Source organism: Sinohyriopsis cumingii, chromosome 4 (assembly GCF_028554795.1).
Source record: "Sinohyriopsis cumingii isolate HCF-2022 chromosome 4, ASM2855479v2, whole genome shotgun sequence".
Taxonomy (NCBI): Eukaryota; Metazoa; Mollusca; class Bivalvia; order Unionida; family Unionidae; genus Sinohyriopsis; species Sinohyriopsis cumingii.
In genome coordinates this window covers 48,392,843-48,407,317 of record NC_142964.1, presented here as the reverse complement: position 1 = coordinate 48,407,317, position 14,475 = coordinate 48,392,843, and the positions used below count along the sequence as shown (strand labels likewise).

Sequence of the window (14,475 nt, the reverse complement as noted above, 5' to 3'; positions counted from 1 at the left end):
ATTGAGATTTCTTTAATCAAGCCTATCTTTGGCATGGTAGCCGCAGCAGACTTGTCAGTTATTTTTGTCCCAATGAAGCAACTCTAATGCAAGTCAAGCCTCAGTATATGCTGGCCATCTTTATAAAATTGCCAGAATATTGGCCCTGACAGTGTCCACTTTTGGGATGTTTTCCTATATCTTTTTCTTGACCACAATGTCAACATCAGCATTGCTGAGGATGATCATTGGTGATATGTTGCAGTGTTTAACTTCCTCACTAATTGATATTTTGACATAGTGGTTAGAAAACCAAATCACTTAAACATGTATCGGTTGGTGGACATTTTCTTGTGCTTCTCTTAGTTGAATATCTATCACCAAAAGTAGGAGATAAACCTTATCGCTAATTGCATATACGTAGGTTCGAGTCTCGGATTCAGCCTATGTGGGTATGTGAGAAAGCTTGCCAGTAGCTTCTCATGGGTTGGTGGTTCTTTCTGTGTTTTCCCGGGTTCTTCCTCCACCAGTAATACTGGCCGCCATGTATGGCCTATCGTGTGCTGAAAATGGCATTAAGCCCTACAACAACAACAACAACAACAACAACTAATTGCATATAATAAAATAATAGCTGAATGCATGTTGAAAAATTATTCAGATTTTCACAGATTGAAGATCATAGATTCCTTTTGTCAAATATGCAAAGAAAATGGTGGTAGTTGGTCAGTGAATGTTTTTCATTATGATAGATTTATTGAGGTCACATTGGTTTTCTATAACAGAAAGCCTGTGCAACTTCTTTATAGCACATTGTAAATAGCTAAAGATTTTCAAAATTCTTGTGTACTTTTTATTCATTTTATTATTTTCTTTCATAGGACTCATGTGATCACATGGAATTTTTCTTTTTCCTTATTAATAAGAGACAGAACTTTCAGCCATGCCATTTTGCAGCCATTCTCTTTCAGAGTTCATACATTATACCTAGGTAAGAGATGACATCATTGTGATGACATTATAAAGTCACATCATTTCAGGCTGTACACTAATCTGCCTTCTTTAAGATTTTGTATTTAGATTTTAAATAAAGTTCTTAAATATCATATGGAGTTTGCAAGTTAGCCATGTTCCACAACTGTTTGTAGTATAGGATAAAGTTATAGTAAATAGGGAATCGTGCATTGGTGAGAACTGGCATAGGTGTTGGCACTTCGATCTCATTATTTTTAAATTAGGGGAAAGTGTGGCAAGATCTGGTTGTTTGGTTTAGAGACATTTCTGTCCATCATGGTTCCGGTATAGTGTCCAGTCTCTTTTACCATGTATGCTTTGTATTAGTAATAATAGTAACAAAGTTTATGGTTGTACTAAAATGAATAACATAATATAGGTCCTCTGGCCTTTCAGGTAGGTTTTATGCCAAGGGATACAGCTAGCTTTATGTCAATTATTTGACCTGATAGTAGTTATCTACCTTAGATTTTGTTCCACTGATGGTAATACTTGCAGATATTTGGAATATGCTTTTCAGAGGAAATCACCTTAATAATTCCTTATATAATATTTCAGATGTTAATTTAAGTTTTCTTTTGACATAATGAAAAGAAAAGTTTTAGATATATTTTCAAGATTATTTAGAGCAATATGTTTATGATAATAAAAAGGACCATGAAGTTCTTCTTCCACATGATCTTAGATAAATCAGTATCACTTCAACCTTACAAAGCATCAGTATTCCTGGTACTTTGTTTTTTTAATGGATTCCTTTGCTGTCCTGCATTACTTCATGTTTTAATTTATAAGTTAACATAAAGGAGAAAATTGATAATAATGAAATCAAGAATATGTTAGAAAATTGTATTTATTTATTATAATCTCTGCATCAAAATGGGCACAGGATTAGGTCCTTTGTAGTAGGATTAATATATCATGAGATAGCTTTTATTACATTTTGTTAATTTTTTTTTTTTTTTACAGTTGATAGCTTCACATTTGTGTTGCCTGAATATTGATCTAACTTGTATGCCAGAATAATTTGCCCATTTTGTTAATTGGACTCTTAGTTCTGCCATGGCTAAAATATTGTATTATATTAAGGCTTATGCAATGCCTCAGATGTCATTGGAAATAGCATCAGCGAATATGTGTGTTTTATGTTTAAGTCGGTATCTGATATACTATTGCCTCTAAGGTCATGATAGCTGATTTATGCTTTTAGCCTGAAGAGGAAAACACCACCATACTAAAAGGTAGGTCATTGTGACCTACTTTTCAAGCTTTGTGACCATGTAAACATTTTTACACACCCCATCGGGCAGAGTGTATTATATTCTGTTCATCCATTCTTCAGTCTGTTACCAATTTTGTTTCTGTTTATTAACTCAGCCTGTCCATGATCTGTACATACCAGACTGTGTGGTCAAAGGTAGATCCTTTGATTTCGAGTTTAAAAAAATCAATGGTTGAAGCTGACAAAGTTTGGCAAAATAACTCATGTTCTTCACCATCAGTAATTTATGAAACTTTGTCTTCACTTGGGGTAAGGTAGAACTCTATCAGTTTTGGAGTCAAATTCGAGGCCACTGACTTAAAAAGACAAATGTTTTCTACACAATAACTAACCATCTAGTTATCAGACTTTGTGAATAGCTTAGGTCAGGGTCATTGTGTCTTGAGAAAATGCTTTTGTGGAGTAACATATATTCTAGACTTAGTACCTTAGCTCATACTTTAGTATCTCTTCATAATAAAGAAACTTACAGATTCTGAGTTCTTAAGATCAGATGTCACAGTAATAACAGATATGATCCCAGAGCACACGATCATGTGATTCATACAAAATTTGTATGAATTCTTGCACGTGGAAAGCAGTGATGCATGAGAACTCCTGCAAATTAATTTTAAGTCATGGATATGAAAATGTACTCTGCAAAGTATACAATTCAGCCATCGACCCTTAAAGTGCTTATAGAAATAGTAGAAATGTTGCAGCTCTTGTCTTGTCATGTATTTTTTGGAAGTGTTTACACATCTGGTTTCTTCAGTTTATCAAAAATGTTGTTGTTGTAAGGTTTAACGCCATTTTTCAGCACACGATGGGCTATACATGGCAGCCAGTATTGATGGTATAGGAAAAACCCCGGAGAGAACCACCAACCCATGAGAAGCTACTGGCAAGCTTTGTCACATACCCACATTGGTCGAACCTACACAGAGGTGAGATGGCAGTGATCCGTAACAGAGACTGCTTTAGACCACTCGGCCACTCGGGGTCCCTCTTATCAAAATTGGTTGTGAAACTAAATTTCATTGGCACATTGAGCCCCATAACAACGGAAATTTTTAGGAATGTGAGTTCATAATACGGGCTGTCTTATCTAGAAGTCCCAAAAGGGCCAATTCCCAGTATTGTTCATATTTAGATGACAATTTAGTTCAGCAAATACTGGCTGATCATAGTAATGAAGGCGATTTATTTTTAAAGTTAGTATATCAGACTATAGAAGCTGTGAAAGTTTTAATAGAGATACCAGTGGGTGATTTTGAACCAAAAAATGGCATTATATAAAAATCTAATGTAGATTAAATGCCAGTCAACCCCTCACTTAGCCAGTATTTCGAAATTAAATGTTGAAAAGGCAGACAAACAAGCCAAATTAAGGTGCAGACAATTGAAAAGTAGAGTGCACTTTTCATTTCTCATCACAATTTAGCCCTGTGTGATCCTGTGCTACAAAACTTAAAGGTTAAGATATATCTAATAAGTAAGAATCTAAAATGATTTTAAAAAGTAAGGGTATTTATTTGATCAAAATACCTACATTTGAACAAGTAAACTATGTCATTAATGGATTTGAGATGAAAATTCAGCATTATGGAATGGTACTTCTGGCAATGCAGTCATTAGAGTAATGATTCAAGAAAGTTGACTGTGGAAGAGCTTATGTTAGTGAAAGCTCTTTTTTTGGAGTAGTATTATCCAAAGAAAATAAATGTGATCTGTGAAAGGGGTTCGTAATACAGGAAAATATTCATATTAAAATAAGAAACATATTAGGCTGAGAAACAATGATCCGATTACAGGAAAATATTCATATCGAAATAAGAAACATATTAGGCTGAGAAACAATGATCCGATTAATGCATATACAGCTAGTGACAACATCTTTTTAAATTTTGATTTCAACAGGCGTCTTGCAAAATGAATCAGGAAGAAAGATGGATATTGAAGTGTTACGTAAATATTGAACCTTGGTTGTTTCCTCCTCCCCCTTATTATTGTTCTGTCCCTTATTTTTGTGTTAAGAAGAGAATTTTTTTCTTCAATTAATTTTAAGCTGAAGATCACTTGCCATGACCAAAGTTGAAAGATCATTCAGACCCATTTGTTAGTATGAGCTGCTCATAGTACTTTTGTTATGCTTAAGTCAGTTTTTAGGACACTGTCCCATTTACAATTATGAAGTGTGGTATTTGCATCCATCCTAAGGCATATTAATCTGCATACCATAAATAGGTCACTATGGCCTGCTTTTATGCTTTGCTCAGGACTTGGGGATATAGAATGAGCCATATGAAACCTCCTGCATGTTAATAGAGGCACCTAGAGGGGAAACCTCTTTGACCTGGTTTTTGCCATGATCTTGTTAACACAAAGAAGCTCTTAAACTCTTAAACATGTCTGTATTAACAATTTTAACTGTGTATTTAATTCATTATGTCCTTTTTGATCTTTGTTTTTGTTTTGTATGTCTTTTGTTGGTGTGGGGGTGGGGTGAAGTTTAAACTTACTGGATAGTATATGGCAAGGATGGTAGTTTCTAGGCCATTCATGCTTGAAAAATGATGGATTTGCATCCATCTTAAGGACTACATAAGCAGATCACAGTGACCTATTTTTCATGCTTCAGTGACTATATATATATGCAGGCAAGTTCTGCTGTCTTATGTAAGCATCATTTTTTATTTCTGCTAATAAATACCTGAACTTTCAAAATCTTTCCTGTTCCAGGTGATTTCAAACTGCTCAGACTTCTTCATTGAGCGTTCAACATGTAATGGTAACTTCCGAGTCAAGATTAGAGCCGCTAGCAGTGTTGTGAATTACAAGATTTTTGCGATTGGTTCTGAAACAGATTGTGAGGGCAAAGTCTTTTGTAATGGACCACTGAAACCAGACACAGTCTACTATGTCAAGCTTAGAGCATATACTGCCTCAATGTATAGCGATACTCTTTATTCAGATCCAATTAGAACAGCCAAAATAGGTAAGTATAATGGTTAATTTGTCTCACATGCATTAGCCAGTTGAGAGATGTATCATTTGTGTGGTAGTTATGATGATGATGATATAAACTGAAAATTTGTTGCAAGTCATTTATATAGGACGGTAAATTAAAGTGTGTAATGAAGTTTGATATGTATTATAATTATACACTTATGTCTCTGAAATAAAAATCTTACTATATAGAATTTGGATTTTGTAGTTCAGGAAAAGTATTGATTTAATTGTTATTACAGCCTATGAGAGCAATAGTCTTTTACAGCCTATGAGAGCAATAGTCTTTTACAGCCTATGAGAGCAATAGTCTTTGCTTTCACAGAGCATGTCATAATAGTGGGCTACTTTTCCATGATCAGCAGTTTTCTTATCAAAGACCCTGATATACTTTGAGCCTACGCCAACTCTGCTGAATTATCTGATTCATTTTTTGACTTCATTAATAGATGTGCTATTTAAAATACAGTTACTTCTGTACTTGCTGTACTCAGCATAGGTTTTGTGCTTGATTTTTAGTATTTCATCAGATTTACGGTATTGGATGGTCACTTGGTACCATATATTCTTCTAGCATGGCAACCCAAATCATGATATTTCAATTTCTTTAACTGCAAACACAAAATTATGTAAGGAATCACCCAGAAGAAGTTGTATATGGCTATTTTTTTAAACAAATGAATCAAACCTTCACCTGCATATCAGACAGGTTTTAAATACTGTATTACCTCTGACCTTAGTGAAAATTGATGTAACTCATATCTCTTCTCAGAGATGAACTATTTTCATCAGGGATAGCTTTTTGTCCCAGGCAGGAAGATATTGAACTATACTTGTCACACTAGCACATAAATTAACTTCCATACCTGCTGCCAAAGTGGAAATAATTTATTCACCACTCAGGAAATGAAATGCCGTGACTCTCTATAATAATTATAAAAACTTTTGAATTTAACATGTTGAAACCTTTTGAGTAACAATGATAATGTGACTTGAGTACAAGAAAATAAATTTTTGCACATTGATTCATAGTATCTTCTAAACAGTGCCTGCTGCATGAGTATAATTTACATAAACTGCCCAGTCATTGTAGATATGCTTCAGTGTAGACTTCCCAGTCATTGTAGATATGCTTCAGTGTAGACTTCCCAGTCACTGTAGATATGCTTCAGTGTAGACTTCCCAGTCATTGTAGATATCCTTCAGTGTCTGATTAAGGCAGGAAGAAACCGTTGTTTGGTTAGGAGACACCATGCTGATTACTGCAAAAGCAAGGGACTATTATACACATATTTATATGGGAAATTTGCTTGTGGTGGCCTTTGTGACCAGGTGATCATTTTGTCAAGGTGATGGTTAGGATAGGTTTGCCTGTACCTGTTTCTTTAGAGTTTTATAATTTACCATTCAGATTATTTAGTATCATCACTTCAAGTTATGAATATGACACTGTGCCATCCACTTGGCAACATCACTTAGCAACATATCTGAGAAATGCGTAAGTTATATCAAAAATATAATATTAACTTCAGGTGCAGTAAATATAAAATTATTAAACTCCATGGGGGTGATAATTCAATTATTCACTTAATAGTATGATGCAGGAGGAAGGTGGTTGGCAAATGATATCTTAATTTGAATTTTTGTTCTTTTTCCTCAGTTCCTGGCCTTAAATATTCTCAGCATGTTTTTTCTCTGTTTTCTAATTTTTTGGTGTTTGTGTTTGTAATCATATCATTATATGTTTGTTATCTTATAGGTGTTGTCTAATGTTGTAAAGCGCTTAGAGCTTCTAAAGATTAGGTGCTATGCAAAGTCCTCATTATTATTATTATTATTATTGTGAAAATGAAGCTTCTTACATTCAAGTTTACTTTTTCAATCATAATTTTTAGTGTTGTAGTATCCTGTTGGGCAAGGGAATTGTCACCCACAGAACTCAATAAATAGTACAACATGCCACTGTAAGCAGACAGCTTGAGTTTATCAAAATATTTTATTTTATAAAATTCATGTTGAATCAAAACTTGTATGAATTCCTCTATGAATGGCAATGACTGAAAAATGGTAAATGGTGCCATGATTTCTCATCCTTTCTTTCTGCAGCAGTAGATTCCACAGATGGGGCCAAAATTGGGGCAATAGTTGGAGGCATTATTGCAGCCATGGTTGTAGTGATGATTGTGATCATAGCAGTGCTTTTTGTTAGGAGGAGATTTAGACAGAAGAGCAACATGTATCGACAGAAACCTGGACTACACAACATGACTCCCAGATCATCCCTCCGCAACCAAGCAAAAGGGTATGCATCCAGATAGTATTTGTCTATAGAGAAAGAAAAAAGTAATTTTTAGGAAGACCGATTTTGTGTTCCCACATTTTCCATGCCCAGAACCGCTCTGGTGGCCTAATGGCTAGATCATCCACCTTGGATGTGGGAGGTCACAGATTTGAACCCAGGTTGAGTTATACCAAAGACTTATAAAATGGTACTAACAGCTGCCTTACTAGGTGCTCAGCATTAAGAGGTTAGAGTTAGAACTGGTCGGCCTGGTGTCAGAATAATGTGACAGGGTGGGACATGATGCTACATGTCTGTAGCATTATGTCCAAGTGCTAGACATCACTATAAACTGTCACACTGCAGACATCTTAGAGATATGACTGAATAGTTGTAAAAGCTACATTAAAAAATACAAAAACTAACACATACACATTTTTCATGCTAACATTGATGGTCTAGGTCATTTGAACAATAGAAAGTGTCAGCTAGGGAGAAAATAAATTCAAAACATAGTTATGTTTACCATTCATACAGCAGTTACAGAAAATAGTTTGGACTCATTTGCAAGGCTATAAGGTGATCAAGGAAGGGTAATGCGGCAGTTGACTCGAGTGCAAATTAGAGCTTTTTGCCTCCCTTGGGAATGGCAAGATATCACTTTTTTACCTTTATATCAATGGTGGTATGATTCTGTGTTACATTTTATGAAAGTCATGTATTTTCTACATTATTTTGTCTCTTCAACTGACAGGTTGGGATAATATAACTGTGTTTTTAAAACATGAAACCTGATGTACTTGGGTATCCTGTTTTCACCTCCAAAATTCTCAACATTTAAAGTTTTGAAAGTTTTTAGATTTGTATTAAGCTGAAATTCTGGTATCATAACACTATATACCTAAAGCTGATACCTTGATGTATGGTATGTACTCACTTATAATTGGAGTCCAACTCCACAAACCCAGATCTATGATTGCATAATGTGCCACAGATCTGAGTTCAGGCAGCTTTATAGATGTAACCAGTAGAACAAGCAACATAGGCCATGATCATGTGATGGCAGATCAGGGTGTAAGTTGTTTGCAGTTGGACTTGGTTTATAGACAAGTATATGGTACTTGGGTGTCCTCTTTCACCCACATAAGCAGAAAGTTATATCTTAATGCCGTTCACAGTTGAGACACTGATTTTAATGGGACCCTCTTTCACTCACAGCATAAAATGGTGTTAGCCATGTGAGTGTGGAACTGTCAGTGAGTGTGTATATGTGTGATTTGGATATTTAATGTAACTTTAACAATTTTTCAGTCATATCGCTACAATATCTGCAGTGTGGCAGTTTATAGTGATGCCTAGCACTGGGGCATCATGTCACATACATGTGGCATGATGTCCCACCCAGTCACATTATCCTGACACCAGGCCGACCAGTCCTAACACTAACCTCTTCATGCCGAGCGCCAAGCAAGGCAGCTGTTAGTACCATTTTTATAAGTCTTTGGTATGACTTGGCCGGGGATTGAACCCACAAACTCCCGCATCCGAGGCAGACACTCTAACTACTAGGCTGCTGGAGCAGTGGAACTGTCAATGAACTGTAAGCCATGTGAGTGTGGAACTGTCAGTAACTAAGCCATGTGAATCTGGAACCGTCAATAGCTATAAGACAAATAAGTGTGGAACTGTCAGTGAACTGTAAGCCAAATGAGTGCGGAATTATTAATAACATTTAGCCTTGTGATTGTAGAACTGTAAATAAACTAGTTTTGAATGGAATCAAATGGGAAACCTGTGTTGTTGGGTCCTTTTCTCATTTCTTTTAGACCTTTCATATTCCATGAAACTATAACTTCTTACCTTATATACATGTTTATAAGATGAACCCAACTGCAAACTGCACAGACCCTGATCTGCCTTCACATAATGCACTGGGAGATCTGGGTCTATGCAGTTTGTTTGGAGTAATCACAAGAACAAACAACACATACCCTGATCTGCAGGGACATTTTGCTTGAGCAGATCAGGGTCTTTATTGTTTGCAGTTTGACTCAACTTACAAAGCAAGTACATATGGAATATTTTTCTTTTTACTAAGTTCAAAATGACATCTGACCTTAATGTAGATTCTAGGAAAAAATGAACTATAGTAAACTTAAATACAGACACAGCTGATATAGTAAGAAACTTTCTATTTATAAAATTATTTCATTCCTGGCAAGTGAAACAAAGTTTTTATATTTGGTATAAATTGTTATGTATTTAAGTAGCTAAATTTTCATATCCCCTTGACATTATTATGTATGTAAAGTTTATAACGTTTACTGTAATCTCTTTATCATCAGATATAATTAGGTAAATTCATATATATATATATATATATATATATAAGGAAATTTGACACAGTCGAAATATAAAAAAATTCTGAGCTTTGTTCAGATGAAATATTATTGCTTATTTTACCCAGATGAAATCCCATTGCTTTTTTTCAAGAAAGTGAGTTTATTGCATGTTAGATGTCCCACCATGTCATAATTGCAGTTATTTGTGACAAAAAAGTAATAGTTTATTGGTTAGATGTCCCAGCTTGACATAACTGTAATTATTTTTGACCAAACAATTGGCATGTGCAATGTAATATATTTGAAAATGAGTTGACAATAATATAAGTTAAATGTATTGTACCCTAAGTATTAAAAACTAATGATTTTGTAGTTTTCTTAAGAGAAATTGTTGTCTCGATGTGTCTTTCCCAGACTTAATTTATAGTCATTGGTAATGCAGATCTGCATCATTTGTAATATTTTACAGAAAATATTTGCAAACAAATATGTCAGAAAATACATGCATTATTTACCCTCATAACATATTTCACAGCTCAGTATGACTGTAATGTTTATACTAACGTACAAAGAAAGTTCTGCTACAAACAGTATGGACCCTGATCTGCCATTCCATGAAGTGACAGCACATCTGGGTTTGTGCAGTTGGACTTGACTTAAAAGCGAGTACATATAGTATAAATACAGTATTAAGTGCATTAACAAAAGCCCATAATTGCATATTATTACAGGATTCCTTTGACAGGTGCTTTTTGATTATGTGATAAGTGATTTGCAATAATTCATCATACTGTATGTTTGTGTTGTCTTTAACATAAATGCATTGTAATGTATTTTTATGACATTCTGCAGAAATGACATTTTTGCTATTCAGAAACAAGTTAAATTTCAAATGTTTTCAATAATCATGTAAAAAGAAATAGTTACAGATCTTTGTTTCAGCAGATATGAAGTTTGTGAACAAATACGCATATTATTTTGATCTCCACTTTGCATCTGTTCGTATTAGATTTTCTGGTTGATAAGTCACCTCAACAAAGATCCATGATTTTATAATGTTGAAACTTTAAAAATAAGTAATTTTTTTCTGATACATTCCAGTGTCTAAAGGTACATATAGCAGTGGGTACATGCAGATAAATGTGTAAGCTTATTATTCAAATTTTACAGTATATTTTTTATTTTTACTTTGTGTGCAGGCACCCATTTAATCTCAGTGAAATACAGGATTATGTACAGAGGATGTCAGCTGATTCTGACTTCAAGTATGCAGAACAATTTGAGGTAAACAAGTTTATATTTTTCTTTACATTAAGTTGATAATTTTGGGTACTTTTGTATTTAAATGATTGAACTATATTATGTGGAGCAGCATTTAGGTTTTCCAATGTTCGTTCTTGAATCTGTACCATATATCATAAATTTAGTGCCACCTTACCACTTCTTAATGACTTTATTGAGGGTATTATGCCTTTGTATGAGGCTTAAAATCAAGCAGATTTAGGTTGACTTCAACTTTTAACACTTTTCTCTCAAAAGTTTACTGAGTTATGTCCCCTGTTTCACTTGATGTTAGCACAGCACTCTAGATACTATTTCCACTCTGTAACTTGTAAGGGATATAATGAATTTAAAGTTATTTCAGCTGTTTGATGAATATATGTCAACAGACGCAACAATTTACAGATTTTCTTGAATTATTCAACTTGCCAGTCTCTGCAATCTGCAAAGAGCATGTATGTTATTCAGTGAATTTCTGCCATATAATTTATGTCTAATGTAATCTCATGTAATCTCATCTAATTAGGCACGAATTTCGTGACATTATTACATTAGAAGTTCATGACATTATTACATTAGAAGTTCATGACATAATTACATGACATTATTACATTAGCGTTTCATGACATTATTACATTAGAATTCAATGACATTATTACATGAGCAAAAACAGTCAGAAACTCTACTACATATTGATGTTTTATTCTAATTTTTTATTTTTTATTTGACTGCAGGACCTGAAAGAGGTTGGCCGCAACCAACCCTGTACAGCAGCAGAGCTGGTTTGTAACCGTGGAAGGAATCGCTTCACCAATATCCTTCCCTTTGATCATTCTCGTGTTAAACTCTTGCCAATTGATGATGATGAAGGATCGGATTACATCAATGCTAATTACATACCTGTAAGTAGTATGATGCATTATTATCATATATGCAAGACTGTTCAGCTGGAAAATAATTTTGCACTAATTTGGATAATTTCACACAATAAAATACTAAAATTCATTTACTAGTGAATAATCAGTTACTTAAGATGTTGAGGCTGTGTACATTCTGTCAGGAACTACTTTAAACTTTGATGTGGTTTATGAACACAGTTTGTTCTGATAGTAAAATTATTTCATGTGACATCACACCAACTATTCTTTAACATTATAAAAGTGACATGATAAATAATAATTTTTACCTTATGTCATTGTTACCATATATTCATTATCATGGTACTATTTAAGTCAGTCATTCCGTGATCACGGAGCATAGAAATGCAAAAAACGCTCTGAGCGGTGTACATAATGAATGGTTTGGTTTTTGTGGAAGGAAGAGAAGAACAAGTGAAGACCCTGGGAATTGCCACTGAACCATGGAAAGCTACTGGCCCATGGTGGCCAAGCTAAGCCTCAAACCTATTTCGATAGAGATAAGTTGAGAGTGACCTATAAAGGCAAGAGCTTTAGACCAACCAGCCACCTAGCACTCTGATGGATGTAATTAGCAAAATATAAAACTTAGCATACTGATTATTTATAATGAGACATATTTGTTTACAATAGCAGTATTTATTTACAGATGTTCACATTAATTCCTTGAACCTAGACACTCATGAATTATGCAATGCAATAGGTATGCAAAAATGTACAGTCATCCCTCAATATAAATCCCCAGTATGAAGTTCTTTTATGACACAGTTATGGTTACAGATCATGGGAACTGATTATAATGTAATTTCTCATGAAATACTCAACTGTTTCGGTTGAATGCACAATTAAGACACACCCTTGTTATATGATCTCACAGTATAAGTTTTCCTCATTTATAATACTGGTGACTTTTATGTCTCCCATTAACATTATTATATAGAGGATGCAACATATTATTGTTTATTTGCTTTATGTGCCCAACATTCAACACTCACCCTCCATGGGGGTATGCTGAAGGTTAAAGGACTGTGCTTGTACAGTAAAAGCTGTCTTGAGAGACCACTACTATAGGAGACCACCTGTTTTGAGAGACCATGATCTCCTTGCACATATTTATTGATTATATAGTGTTGTAACCTGTTATGAGAGACCATCTGTCTGGAGAGACCATTACTTTTTGGCAAAAGAGGTGGTTTTTCAAGACAGGTTCTACTGTATCCTGTAAATATTTAATTCTAGTTCATCGCCTTGGATCTGGGATACATCAAGTACAGCTGATTTAAAATGCTTTGAGTGCTGACAGTTTTGAAATGGAAAGTTATACCAACATGGTGTTGTTGCTTGGATATTGGAGCTCTTGTAACAGCCTTGATGGTTTGAAGTGATTTATTTGCTGTTGAAATAGCATGTATTGTTAAAATCTTTCAGTTTTGTTTAATTTTGTGTGTTGTTTTACATCACATCAAAACACGAAGGCTATTTAGTGGTAAGGCGGTTTGGAATAAAGTGCCTAGCCCAAGGACATACTATGGTAGCTGATCTGGAAAAGGATTTGAACCAACACCCTTCATGTGCGTCTAACATGTTAACCACTGAATCACTATAGATGTATGTAAATACCTTTCTGTTAAAAATCATATAGTAAACAATGAAGCTTCATCAGTCTCAAACTTAAGGAGCATTTCCAACAAATTTCAAAATCAGATGGTAGCCCATGAATAGAAAAGAACCGGAAAGCCTAAGTTCAGTTCAGTTGCCCAAGGAATGCATGAAAGACACTATCCTTTTGCCTTCTTGTGAGTCCTTAATGATAGACATCCTTTGTTAAGTTTAGAACACTTCAGGACAGGATACTGTAACCCACTAAAATACATGATTGGAATGTATGTAGCCAAATACTGTAACGTGTCAAAGGCCAAGGTCAAATAAAATGGAATAGATGGACAGCTCACACCTTTGTCAGTTACTAGAACTCTCCAGTGTATTGTAGTGTCAAGAAATGGTGTGTTCACCACAAATGTTCTTATTTAGACCATAAAAGCACAAAACAAAACAAATATAAATAGTCAACAGTTTATTATATGACTTCCAGGCTTGCATGTGTTTTCTCCCAAAATTTAGTGCTCAGAGTGGTGAAATATAATATTTGCAAATATGCAGAACATATGATTGATAAAGCATGTTGAAATGACAAGATTAGTTGCAGTGGTAAATTGCATGTGAAGATCAGCATAAATGTTCCATTTGTCCTAATTCACATAATCTCTGACTCAGATAATCCCAATTCTCAAACTAATCTTGCACAGAAAATTAAGTTAATGGTTCTCAAAATTTGTTCATATGATGTACCAAAGTGGTAATGATTTTGTGTATCCAGTCAAGGTTCAGAACCAG

General features: G+C 34.5%; 1 protein-coding gene across 1 annotated transcript in view; it reads left to right on the top strand.

Moving 5' to 3' along the window:
* LOC149801126 (tyrosine-protein phosphatase 10D-like) overlaps positions 1–14,475 on the top strand; it is a 155,528-nt gene that overhangs the window by 99,740 nt on the left and 41,313 nt on the right. Inside the window, exons 22-25 of the mRNA XM_089955151.1 lie at positions 4,994–5,249; positions 7,367–7,562; positions 11,083–11,167; positions 11,899–12,066. Coding sequence (XP_089811277.1) covers positions 4,994–5,249; positions 7,367–7,562; positions 11,083–11,167; positions 11,899–12,066 — 705 coding nt within the window. The remainder of the gene's footprint in view (positions 1–4,993; positions 5,250–7,366; positions 7,563–11,082; positions 11,168–11,898; positions 12,067–14,475) is intronic.